This window comes from Scomber japonicus, chromosome 20 (genome assembly GCF_027409825.1).
Source record: "Scomber japonicus isolate fScoJap1 chromosome 20, fScoJap1.pri, whole genome shotgun sequence".
NCBI classification, from domain to species: Eukaryota; Metazoa; Chordata; class Actinopteri; order Scombriformes; family Scombridae; genus Scomber; species Scomber japonicus.
This window is the reverse complement of record NC_070597.1, coordinates 667,357-680,806: the sequence shown is the minus strand read 5'-3', so window position 1 is coordinate 680,806 and position 13,450 is coordinate 667,357. Positions and strand designations below refer to the sequence as shown.

The 13,450-nt window shown below is 44.4% G+C and overlaps 1 protein-coding gene across 1 annotated transcript in view; it reads left to right on the top strand.

Moving 5' to 3' along the window:
• Nucleotides 1–984: 984 nt before the first annotated feature.
• LOC128381794 (scavenger receptor cysteine-rich type 1 protein M130-like) overlaps nt 985–13,450 on the top strand; it is a 31,788-nt gene continuing 19,322 nt past the window's right edge. Inside the window, exons 1-9 of the mRNA XM_053341829.1 lie at nt 985–1,027; nt 2,545–2,574; nt 4,035–4,316; nt 5,837–6,142; nt 6,237–6,518; nt 7,401–7,706; nt 7,850–8,131; nt 10,771–11,076; nt 11,171–11,452. Coding sequence (XP_053197804.1) covers nt 985–1,027; nt 2,545–2,574; nt 4,035–4,316; nt 5,837–6,142; nt 6,237–6,518; nt 7,401–7,706; nt 7,850–8,131; nt 10,771–11,076; nt 11,171–11,452 — 2,119 coding nt within the window. The remainder of the gene's footprint in view (nt 1,028–2,544; nt 2,575–4,034; nt 4,317–5,836; nt 6,143–6,236; nt 6,519–7,400; nt 7,707–7,849; nt 8,132–10,770; nt 11,077–11,170; nt 11,453–13,450) is intronic.

The following is a 13,450-nucleotide window of genomic DNA, read 5'->3' as shown; positions in this document are numbered from 1 at the left end:
CAGGCTCTTTACCTGAGGGGAGGAACAGTGGAATTGATGATGGACTTGGAGAAAGTGTTGAGTGTTGCTAAGGTTGATTATCAATACACATTAAAATTGGGAGGCCTTTCAGCACCTTCACAGCCAACCAGAAGACCGGGCTGCATCCCCTTTATAGCTTCATTCACAGTCTCAACATGAGCCTTGAGACCGTTTTCATCTACAAGTTCAAACACTGAACCAACATCAGTCCTGATCATAAACACAAAATATTAATTAATTCTCTAGATTTCAACCCTTTCAATGCCCTCTCTCTCTCTTTATCTCATTATGGCAGAAGAATCAAGCAATAACATTAAAGTAATTGCTACACAGAGATAGTCCGGGTCTTACATCACACATCCTGATGACTTGTGATGGATTTTGGCCTGATATGGCAGAGCAGCAGTCATTCTTTTCTTATTTGTGTCCTACAACACAAAGAAACGTGCAGGAAGATGAAACGTAGTAAAACTAATTAATGTCCCACCTGTAACCTGAAGGAGCAGACAACCCAGTCTCACATCAAAATGTATCATAGCCACGTTGGCCCACAGCCCTATTATCTTCCATATGTTAAATATGGCGGGGTTCCCTTATGAAAAGCATGATGTCACTGGGAATTCCCCCTGATCTAAGTGGGTTTTGGGCTGTGGACCAACGTAGCTGTGATACATGTTGATGTGAGACTGGGTCGGATCAGAGCCAAAGTAAATGCTTATTATCAGAGAGCTGGAAGATGTTCAGTGGTAAACAGGTTTATTGTCACGTACAGGACTGACCGTTGAGACACACCTCTTTTTTTCTCACCCAGTAAACATGTTTGAGCTGCTTCCTGTTACTCAACCTTCTTATCACAGTAAAATCTTGCTCACCTGTGGTTAGTGGCTTCAGTTCTGAGAAGCAGCTCATCAGTTCATTTCCTGGCGGATGAAATCTATGGATAGACAGACGGTCTACCTGGTCATGGATCACCTGCTGATGGTGTTGCTGTTGCTGTGCAGCTCAGGTAGGACTCTGCTTTAATGATGGATGTGTGAAAGACTCAAAACCTCTTTGTAAAAATACTGAATTTAAGTCAAAAGTTGACTGAAGGAAAACTTTACCAGTAAAAAGTAGTGAAATATGTTCAGTTCAGTCCTGATAGTTTCACAGTTTAATAACTGATGTGTTCACATGGAAGCTGTAGTGGAGACACATTATATTTCCTGTGGACCATCTTGTTCCAGAAAAACTGACTTATGAACATTTAGAAGAAGAAAACTGAACAAATTCAGACAAACTGAAAAAAGAGCGACCGATTGAATTTGTCTATCAAACACACTCAACCAACAGATCATCAGTATATAAAGGCTGAACACAGCAGTACAGACAAAAGGTCTTTTATAGCTCAACTAGTCTAAAGTATATTTCACCAGTGAGAATGGCTGCTTATCAGCTCTACAGTTCAGAGCTGTTAATTAACTATTTTATTACACAAAGCGGCACTTCACAGAGATCACTGGATCATCAGTCTGTCAGCCTGTAACGTGTGTGTGTGTGTGTGTGTGTGTGTGTGTGTGTGTGTGTGTGTGTGTGTGTGTGTGTGTGTGTGTGGTGTGTGGGTGTGTGTGTGTGGGTGGGTGGGTGGGTGGGTGTGTGTGAAGGCTATCAGTGCTCTTAAGACAGAGGTCCAGAGACTGACAAAGACAAGTAGAAATTTAACATGTGAGTACAGCATGTTCCAGACTGAAATATCTTTTATGGTATTTCTACTTTCACGGGTTGTTTGGAAAATGTACACATAATTTTTCCAAACACATATTCCTGTTTTCATTCAAACACAATAAATTGATGCAAAAGTCAATATAAAGAGCAAAGCTTGTACAGATCAGATGTGGACAGTTGATTAAACATTTTATTTAAACGTGATTGGGTACAAAACTCAATAAGTGACAAATTTGACAAACCAAGACTTAAATACTAAGTGAACTAGCAGGTGGATGAGGAACAGGTGAGCAGACAAGGATAGACTGGAAGGACAGTGAGGACTGATACAGGACAGGTGTGGAGGGGAAATGGGCTGGAAGGAGAGCAGGAACACACACAACAAACAACCCAAATATGAATAAGTCTGTTGAGCTTGGGTCCATGTGTTCATCTCATCTGATGATCTTCAAAGAAGAAGCTGAAAGTAGAAGCAGTGAGGCTGGTTTTAAAGTCTCAGACTGATCAGACAAGGAGAGACGTTTGGGTTTTTTTAATTTGAGGATTATGCCTCATACTGTGGTCTACATTCACACATCTGCAGGAATGTGAGGAAATATCTACAAAAACATGTTTCTGCTTTCATGTTATATTGATGTAAAAGTCATATTGTGGTCCAGTTTGCAGGTCAGTGGTAAACTGGTCAAATGACTCCTGAGTGAGTTCAATAATGAGTGTTTTCACTGAGATGAGCTCTGAGCTGCTGGAAAGCCTCACAGTGTTTGTTCAGTTCACAGCTCTGCACCAATATAAATATTAACTGTGTGATTTTCTCTCCAGGACTCCAGGCTGAAGATGATCACCAACCAGGTAAAAGCAGAGACTGTATCTCATGTGGTCTGGGAACACCTCTGATCCTCCAGGAGGAGCTGGAGGACGTTACTCACACCTCCATCAGTGGTGGACACTCAATCTATTTGGGTTTATGACCAAATACCCTCAAAACTAACAACTCATAGAATATGCTAATGTTAGCATTGGAAAGTGAAAGTCCAGATTTGGTACAGTCATCACAGTTTTATGTCATCACTGTCTGCTGCACACGGCTAATTTCTGTGTCTATAGTATCTATAAAATGTAATTATTATTATTATGGGATTGTTTACAGGAAGTATTGGACATGAACTCTACTTATTGTTCCATTGTGGAACCGGCACACTGCCTGCCTTTGAAGGAATTCATTAATCAGACATTCAGGGACTCTGAGTGCAGATTTAATTGCCAGCTGATGTTGGAGAAGTAGGCAGAAAACAAGGGGGAGAGAGAGGGGTATGAAATGTACCAAAGGTCTCCAGTCAGAGTTGAATCAGGGACGTTGTGGTTATGTGGTGCTGTAACCATTCAGCTACCACGGTGCTCTGATCTTCTTTATTTTCTGATATCATGCATTGCTGTCCACCACAGTGTCATTCTTCATGTTACAGAGGTCTGTCTGTATTACTGGTTTTTATGTTGTTTGTCTGAAACTTTCTGTTGCTGCCTGTCTCGGCCAGGACACTCCTGCAAAAGACAAGTTTAATCTTAATGAGGTTTTCCTGCTAAAATAAAGATTCAGTAGAAAACAGAAACATTCTACCACAAGATGGTGCCTGAATAAGACATTTTAAAATCACACAAATATCATGAACTATTTTCTGTAGATAAAGACTTGAGTCAGGGTATGAATGTGCTCTCTCTCTTCATCAGTTGTTACTTTCACATTCAGAAAAAGCTTTATTGGTATGAATGTTGCAGTTAAATATTCCCAAAACTAAAGTCCTCTCTCTCTCCAGACTCTGTCAGGCTGGTGAATGGGACTAGTCTGTGTTCAGGCAGACTGGAGGTGAAGTCTGAGCAGTCGTGGTCCTCAGTGTGTGAAGCTGACTTTGACCAGCAGGATGCAGAGGTGGTCTGTAGGGAGCTTGGCTGTGGGGCTCCTTCAGTCCTCCAGGGGGCGCTCTATGGAGAAGTGGAGGCTCCAATGTGGACCAAAGAGTTCCAGTGTGGAGGCAATGAGTCTGCTCTCCTGGACTGTAGACGATCAGACTCAACTAGAAGAACCTGCTCACCTGGTAAAGCTGTTGGACTCACCTGCTCAGGTAGAAGAGGAGCTGCAGCTTTGATTTGTCTTCATTTCTGTTCTAATGAAACTCACTTTATTCTTTTACTGATGACTCTCTTGTTTCTGTTCTAATGAAACTCACTTTATTCTTTTACTGATGACTCTCTTGTTTCTGTTCTAATGAAACTCACTTTATTCTTTTACTGATGACTCTCTTGTTTCTGTTCAGAGCCTGTCAGGTTGGTGGGAGGAGCCAGCCGCTGTGCAGGTACACTGGAGGTGAAACAGAGAGAGTGGAGACCGGTAGATTACTATTACTGGACCCTTAAGGATGCAGATGTAATATGTAGATATTTGGACTGTGGTTCTGCAGTTTCAACAAGAAGCAGAGATGAAGACTCATACAAATCTGTATGGTGGATCAGTTCTAACTGTCTTCTGTCTGGATCTGCACTGAGGGACTGTGTATCATCAGATTCCTCTTTCTCCATCGTGGAAATCACCTGCTCAGGTAAATTCATCAGTGACATCATCTCTGACAGTAATATTTTCCTTCCTCTGTCACAGTGATAGTTGGTGGTTTCCATTGGACTGAACTGTAAACTTATCCAGGACGACAGCATGCTAAAGGGTAGAGAAGTTAGCTTGTTCTTGGAGGCTCATTCATTCAAACTGAGACAATCTGCACCTTTAATCCTGACCAGATGCTTGAAACACCTCAGCTGGCTCCTTTCCATGTGAAGGAGCAGCAGCTCTACTGCTAGCCTCCCCCTGATGTTTGATGTTGTACTGTTGGACTCTACATGTGAAGACCTCAAACAGGCTCTGCGATGGTTTACCGCTGAATGTGAAGCAGTCGGGTTGAGATTCAGCACCTCCAAATATGAGGCCATGGTGCTCTGTTGGAACAATGGGACTGATCCCTCAGGCTTGGTGGGGGGTTGCTGCCCCAAGCAAAGGATTTTAAGCATCTCGGGGTATTGTTCATAGTGAGGGTAAGATGGAGCGTGAGATTGACAGGTGGATGGGTGGAGCCCTATCTCTAAGGCTGAGCCCAGACTCTCTCTGCTTGGATCCAGCATCTCATTGTTTGGGTCACTACCCAAAGCTGGTGAGCAGAGGTGAGGATTGGGACGTAGACTGACTGCTGAACTGAGAGCTGCACCTTCAGGCTCAGCTCTTTCTTCACCAGGACGGTCATCACTGCTGATGCTGCACCCATCTACCTGCTGCTGTACCCATCCACCTGATGCAGCACCCATCCACCTGATGCTGCACCCATCCACCTGATGCTGCAATCTCAGGCTCCATCTGACCCTCAATGTGAAGAAGACCCCCAGATACTTAAATTCCTCTGCTCGGGGCAGCACCCCCCCCCCCCCCCGCCCCCCCCAAAACCCTGAGCGGCGGTCCACCTCCACCAGCCGAGCACCATGGCCTCAGATGTGGAGGTGCTGACTCTCATCCCGACCACTTCACATTCAACTGCAAACCGTCCCAGAGCCTGTTGGAAGTCTTCACCTGTAGAGTCCAACAGAACAACATCAACCACAAAAAGCAGAGAGGTGATTCTGAGGTTCCCAAACTGGACTCTCTCCTCCCCCTGGCTGCACCTAGAGACTCTGTCCATGAAGATCACAAACAGGATCAGGGATCAGAGACTGTTTGCCCTGATGGAGCCCAACACCCACTGAGACCAGGTCTGACTTACTGCAGAGGATGTGAACACAGCTCCATAACAGACTCACAATGTTCAGAGCCTTCAGTATCTCAGGGTGAATATCATCCTCTATGGCGCTTTACCACTGAGGAGCTGTTTAACTACCTCAGAGACCTCTGCCAAGGATATGGGTGAAGATTCCCGTGGATCATCCAGCTCTGCCTCCTCCATAGAGGACATGTTGGTCAGGTTTAGGAGTTCCTCAAAGTGTTCCTTCCACCACTTTTCATTCAAATTCAGAAAAAGCTTTATTGGTATGAATGTTGCAGTTAAATATTCCCAAAACTAATGATGGTCCTCTCTCTCTCCAGACTCTGTCAGGCTGGTGAATGGGACTAGTCTGTGTTCAGGCAGACTGGAGGTGAAGTCTGAGCAGTCGTGGTCCTCAATGTGTGAAGCTGACTTTGACCAGCAGGATGCAGATGTGGTCTGTAGGGAGCTTGGCTGTGGGTCTCCTTCAGTCCTCCAGGGGTCACTCTATGGAGAAGTGGAGGCTCCAATGTCGACCAAAGAGTTCCAGTGTGGAGGCAATGAGTCTGCTCTCCTGGACTGTAGAAGATCAGACTCAGCTAGAAGAACCTGCTCACCTGGTAAAGCTGTTGGACTCACCTGCTCAGGTAGAAGAGGAGCTGCAGTTTTGATTTGTCTTCATTTCTGTTCTAATGAAACTCACTTTATTCTTCTACTCATGACTCTCTTGTTTCTGTTCAGAGCCTGTCAGGTTGGTGGGAGGAGCTAGTCGCTGTGCAGGTACACTGCAAGTTAAATATGGAGAGTGGAGACCAGTACAGCATTATGAGTGGACCTTGAAGGAAGCCGACGTAATCTGTAGATATTTGGACTGTGGCTCTGCTGTTTCAACAAGAAGTAGAAATGAAGACTCAGACATATCTGTATGGAGCATCAGCTCTGACTGTCTTCATTCTGGATCTGCACTGATGGACTGTGTATCATCAGATTCTTCTAATCATGTCGTGGAGCTCACCTGCTCAGGTAAGTCCATCAGTGACATCATCTCTGATAGTAATATTTTCCTTCCTCTGTCACAGTGATAGTTGGTGGTTTCCATTGGACTGAACTGTAAACTTATCCAGGACGACAGCATCCTAAAGGGTAGAGAAGTTAGCTTGTTCCTGGAGGCTCATTGATTCAAACTGAGACAATCTGCACCTTTAAGGATATTCACACTACAAGAGAAAGCAGCAGTAGTAGCATTTTAGAGTTACAATATACTGTATGTATATGGTATTTAATCATTTGTATGAACACAGTGTAAACAGAGCAGTTTGCTGCTCTCTGTCAGCTCAGTGTCAGAACCATGATCAGATGTACTGACTTCACACTAGGGATCAGTTTCATGAGGATTTCATCAATACTACTACTCTTATCAATACCACTTATTGATCTGGTTCTTCATCAATACTCTTATCAATACCACTTATTAGTCATTCATTGTGAACACTTATCAGTTCCTTTTCATCATGATAATATTGTCACTTCATTCAAAATTTAGTTTAACAAAAAGCATGAATTTGAAATGGGATTACAATATGTGCTCTCTCTTTCAGTGCTCTTTTAGTTCCTCCTTTCAAATTCCAGTTCTTTTTGTATTAATGTTGTAGTTAAATATTCCCCAAAATAATGTTTGCCATTGACAATATATGTCCAATATATTTACTGCCATATCCATCTATCATCTACTTTATGTATTATTCATTACCTGCATTTGTTCTGTTTTATAGTGTTTTACTTTTATTCTCATTTTTCTACCTGTGTTGTCATCTGTAATGAACTGTCAGTTGCAGCACTCACAATTTTGTTGCATTGGTTACTGTTAAATGACAATAAAGGCTATCTTATCTTAACTCTCCCCAGACTCTGTCAGGCTGGTGAATGGGACTAGTCTGTGTTCAGGCAGACTGGAGGTGAAGTCTGAGCAGTCGTGGTCCTCAGTGTGTGAAGCTGACTTTGACCAGCAGGATGCAGAGGTGGTCTGTAGGGAGCTTGGCTGTGGGGCTCCTTCAGTCCTCCAGGGTGCGCTCTATGGAGAAGTGGAGGCTCCAATGTGGACCAAAGAGTTCCAGTGTGGAGGCAATGAGTCTGCTCTCCTGGACTGTAGAAGATCAAACTCAACTAGAAGAACCTGCTCACCTGGTAAAGCTGTTGGACTCACCTGCTCAGGTAGAAGAGGAGCTGCAGCTTTGATTTGTCTTCATTTCTGTTCTAATGAAACTCACTTTATTCTTTTACTGATGACTCTCTTGTTTCTGTTCTAATGAAACTCACTTTATTCTTTTACTGATGACTCCTTTGTTTCTGTTCAGAGCCTTTCAGGTTGGTGGGAGGAGCCAGTCGCTGTTCAGGTAGACTGGAGGTGAAACAGGGACAGTGGAGACCAGTGAGTGACTCTGACTGGACCCTGAAAGAAACAGTTGCAATATGCAGATATCTCAACTGCGGCTTTGCTGTTTCCACAAGAAGCAGAGATGAAGACTCAGACACATCTGTATGGTCATTCAGACCTGACTGTCTTGAGTCTGGATCTGCACTGAGGGACTGTGTATCATCAGGTTCCCCTTTCTCAATCGTGGATCTCACCTGCTCAGGTAAGTCCATCAGTTACATCATCTCTGACAGTAATATTTTCCTTCCTCTGTTACAGTGATAGTTGGTGGTTTCCATTGGACTGAACTGTAAACTTATCCAGGACGACAGCATCCTAAAGGGTAGAGAAGTTAGCTTGTTCCTGGAGGCTCATTGATTCAAACTGAGACAATCTGCACCTTTAAGGATATTCACACTACAAGAGAAAGCAGCAGTAGTAGCAGTTTAGACTTACACTATACTGTATTCATCAACCCATTATCTTCCACTTATCCGGGGCTTGGTCCTTGTGGCATCAAGTTAAGCAATGAAACCCAGACCTACTTTTCCCCAGCCATGCTTCCAAGCTCCTCCTGGGAGATTCTAAGGTGTTCCAGAAGAGAGATGTAATCCCCTCACCGCATCCTGTGTCTACCCTTGGGTCTTCTCCCAGTCAGACGTGCCTGGAACTCCTCTAAAGGGGTGCGTCCAGGAGGATCCTGACCAGATGCATGAACCAGTTCAGCTGGCTCCTTTTCATATCAAGAAGCAATGGCTCTACTCCCAGCCTCCCCTGGATATCTGAACTCTTGATCCTATCTCTAAGGCTGAGCCCAGACTCTCTCTGCTTGGATCCAGCATCTCATTGTTTGGGTCACTACCCAAAGCTGGCGAGCAGAGGTGAGGGTTGGGACGTAGACTGACTGCTAAACTGAGAATTTCACCTTCAGGCTCAGCTCTGTCTACACCAGGACGGTCATCACTGCTGATGCTGCACCCATCCACCTGATGCTGCACCCATCCACCTGATGCTGCACCCATCCACCTGATGCTGCACCCATCCACCTGTCAATCTCATGCTCCATCTGACCGTCAATGTGAAGAAGACCCAGATACTTAAATTCCTATGCTAGGGGCAGCAGACCCTGAGGGGGCAGTCCACATTGTTCCAGCAGAGTACCATGACCTCAGATGTGGAGGTGTTGACTCTCATTACGACCGCTTCACATTCAGCTGCAAACCATCCCAGACCCTTTTGGAGGTCTTCACCTGTAGAGTCCAACAGAACAACATCAACCACAAAAAGTAGAGGTGATTATGACGTCCCCAAACTGGACTCTCTTTTCCCCCTGGCTGCCATGGAAATCACAATCAGGATCAGAGACCAGGGACAGCCCTGATGGAGCCCAACACCCACTGAGACCAGGTCTGACTTACTGCAGAGGATGTGAACACAGCTCTCACAGCGGTTGTATAGGGACTGAATGACTTGCAGTAGTGACCCCAGTACCCCAAACTCCCACAAGGTCCCCCGAGGGACAAGGTCCTAAGTCTACTCCAAGTCCACAAAGCATATGTAGACTGGACTTGTGAACTTCCATGACTCCTCCAGTGTCCCTGCAGGGTGAAGGGCTAGTCCACTGTTCCATGACCAGGACAGAATCCAAATCGCTCCTCCTGAATCAGAGGTTCAACAATCAGCTGGAGCCTCCTTTACAGCAGCCTGGAATAGGCTTTTCCCGGGAGGCTGAGTTGTGTGATCCCCGATAGTGGATCACACCCTCCGATCTCCTTTTATGAAAATGGTGACCATCATCGCGGTCTGACAGTCCATGGGTACTGTCCCTGACCTCCATAACAGACTCACAATGTTCAGAGCCTTCAGTATCTCAGGGTGAATCTCATCCTCCCTGGCGCCTTGCCACTGAGGAGCTGTTTAACTACCTCAGAGACCTCTGCCAAGGATATGGGTGAAGATTCCCGTGGATCATCCAGCTCTGCCTCCTCCATAGAGGACATGTTGGTCAGGTTTAGGCGTTCCTCAAAGTGTTCCTTCCACCGCCCGCAAATATCCCCAGTCGAGGTCAGTAGTTCTCACCACTGCTGAGACCAGCCTGGGCTGAGTCCTGCTTCCCTTTCCTGAATCTCCTGACTGTTTGCCAGAACTTATTTGAGGCAATGCAAAAGTTCTTCTCCATGGTTTCCTTGAACTCCTCCAACGCCTAATTTTTTTTTCAAGATTTAAGATTCCATTTTAGTGTCATTCACCATAGCATCCAAGATGCAAAGAGAATGAAATTAAATTGAAATAGATATATGACCAATTTATAATTTAAATAGTTAATTTCTGGACAGGAATGAAGTGTGGAGAATGTAAAACATGCACATAAATAAATAATATTGCACATTTTCATAAAGAGCAAAGCAGTCAGTGTTGTGTCTGATAGCAGCCGGGCAGAAGCTGTTACTGAACCTAACAGTGCTGCTATGTAGGCCGCTGTGTCTCCTGCCTGAAGGCAAGAGGGAGAACAGTCTATGACAGTGGTGACTGGTCTCTCAGGATAATGGTTGCTTTGACAGCATGCATTTTTGGGCCATGTCCTCTAAAGGTGGCAGTGTGACCAAAATAGTCCTCTCAGGTGTCCTCACCACTCTCCTCAGGGCCTTTATGTCTAAGGTGTTAGAGTGGTCATAACAAAAAGAGATGCTACTGATCAGAACACTCTCAATGGTGCCCCTGTAGAAGATGATGAGGATGGATTGACTGAGGGATACTTTCTCTCTTTATCAGTTGTTACTTTCAAATTCAGAAAAAGCTTTATTGGTATGAATGTTGCAGTTAAATATTCCCCAAACTAATGATGGTCCTCTCTCTCTCCAGACTTTGTCAGGCTGGTGAATGGGACTAGCCGGTGTTCAGGCAGACTGGAGGTGAAGTCTGAGCAGTCGTGGTCCTCAGTGTGTGAAGCTGACTTTGACCAGCAGGATGCAGAGGTGGTCTGTAGGGAGCTTAGCTGTGGGGCTCCTTCAGTCCTCCAGGGGGCGCTCTATGGAGAAGTGGAGGCTCCAATGTGGACCAAAGAGTTCCAGTGTGGAGGCCATGAGTCTGCTCTCCTGGACTGTAGAAGATCAGACTTAGCAAGATGCACCTGCTCACCTGGTAAAGCTGTTGGACTCACCTGCTCAGGTAGAAGAGGAGCTGCAGCTTTGATTTCTCTTCATTTCTGTTCTAATGAAACTCACTTTATTCTTTTACTGATGACTCTCTTGTTTCTGTTCAGAGCCTGTCAGGTTGGTGGGAGGAGCCAGTCGCTGTGCAGGTACACTGGAGATGAAACAGGGAGAGTGGAGACCAGTAGAGCATTATGACTGGACTCTGAAGGAAGCAGATGTAATATGTAGATATTTGGACTGTGGCTCTGCTGTTACAACAGGAAGCAGAGATGAAGACTCAGACAAATCTGTATTGAGCATTAGCTCTGACTGTCTTCAATCTGGATCTACACTGAAGGACTGTGTATCATCAGGTTACTCTTCCTCCATCATGGAGGTCACCTGCTCAGGTAAGTCCATCAGTGACATCATCTCTGACAGTAATATTTTCCTTCCTCTGTCACAGTGATAGTTGGTGGTTTCCATTGGACTGAACTGTAAACTTATCCAGGACGACAGCATCCTAAAGGGTAGAGAAGTTAGCTTGTTCCTGGAGGCTCATTGATTCAAACTGAGACAATCTGCACCTTTAAGGATATTCACACTACAAGAGAAAGCAGCAGTAGTAGCAGTTTACAGTTACAAAATACTGTATGTATATGGTATTTAATCATTTGTATGAACACAGTGTAAACAGAGAGTTTGCTGCTCTTTGTCAATACCACTGATTAGTCATTTATTATGGACACTTATCAGTTCCTTTTCATTATTATAATATTCTCACTTCATTCAAAATTTAGTTAAACAAAAAGCATTAACCTGAAATGAGATTACAATATGTGCTCTCTCTTTTTCTCAGTTCTTCCTTTCAAATTCCAACTTTTTTTGTTTGAATGTTGCTGTTAAATATTCCCCAGAATAATGATTTCCATGTGCCAATATCTATGCAGTATTATCCATTATGTGCAATATATTTACTGCCATACCCATCTTATTTCATTTATTATTCATTACCTGTTCTGTTAAATAGTGTAATACTTTTATTCTCATGTTTCTACCAGAGTTGTCATCTGTAATGCACTGTCAGTTGCAGCACTCACATTTTTGTTGCATAGGTTACTATTAAATGACAATAAAGGCTATCTTATCTTAACTCTCCCCAGACTCTGTCAGGCTGGTGGATGGGACTAGTCTGTGTTCAGGCAGACTGGAGGTGAAGTCTGAGCTGTCGTGGTCCTCAGTGTGTGAAGCTGACTTTGACCAGCAGGATGCAGAGGTGGTCTGTAGGGAGCTTGGCTGTGGGGCTCCTTCAGTCCTCCAGGGGGTGCTATATATAGAATTGGAGGCTCCAATATGGAGCAAAGAGTTCCAGTGTGGAGGCAATGAGTCTGCTCTCCTGGACTGTAGAAGATCAAACTCAGCTAGAAGAACCTGCTCACCTTGCAAAGCTGTTGGACTCACCTGCTCAGGTAGAAGAGGAGCTGCAGCTTTGATTTGTCTTCATTTCTGTTCTAATGAAACTCACTTTATTATTTTACTGATGACTCTCTTGTTTCTGTTCTAATGAAACTCACTTCATCCTTTTACTGATGACTCTCTTGTTTCTGTTCTAATGAAACTCACTTTATTCTTTTACTGATGACTCTCTTGTTTCTGTTCAGAGCCTGTCAGGTTGGTGGGAGGAGCCAGTCGCTGTGCAGGTACACTGGAGTTGAAACAGGGAGAGTGGAGACCTGTAAGTTACTCTGACTGGACCCTGAAGAAAGCAGATGTAATATGTAGATATCTGGACTGTGGATTTGCTGTTTCAACAAGAAGCAGAGATGAAGCATCAGACAGATCTGTATGGAGCATCAGATCTGACTGTCTTCAATCTGAATCTGCATTGAGGGACTGTGTAACATCAGGTTTCTCTTCCGGCATTGTAGAGCTCACTTGCTCAGGTAAGTCCATCAGTGTTACAGGACTAAGTCAAGCATGATTAAGTAGTCGCTTCTCTGTTGTCCGTGGTGATTTAATTTATTTCTCCATTTTCCTGCTGTTTGCGGTGGGTTGGGTGTTTGAGTGGGGGAGGTCAGATTTTTTTTTTCAAAGATTATTTCTGGCATAGACTCGTTTATTTGACAGTAGAGAGACAGGGAATTATGGGAGAGAGATGGCGGTGTGACATGCAGAAATGTCTGTTGGCCGGGACTCAAAGCGGGATTCACTGTGTATATGGCATGCACTCTTAACCACTCAACCACCTGAATGCTGGGGGAGGTCAGTTTAACCATATGTTAATTGGGTTACTATTCTTTCCCTTTTGCCAAAAAAACAAAAACAAAATAAAAGTGTGCCACAGTCCCCTTTGCCTGTGTGTGCAGCAGGTGGGCTTGTTTGCTCTTTCCATTTTTTGGGTTACTGTT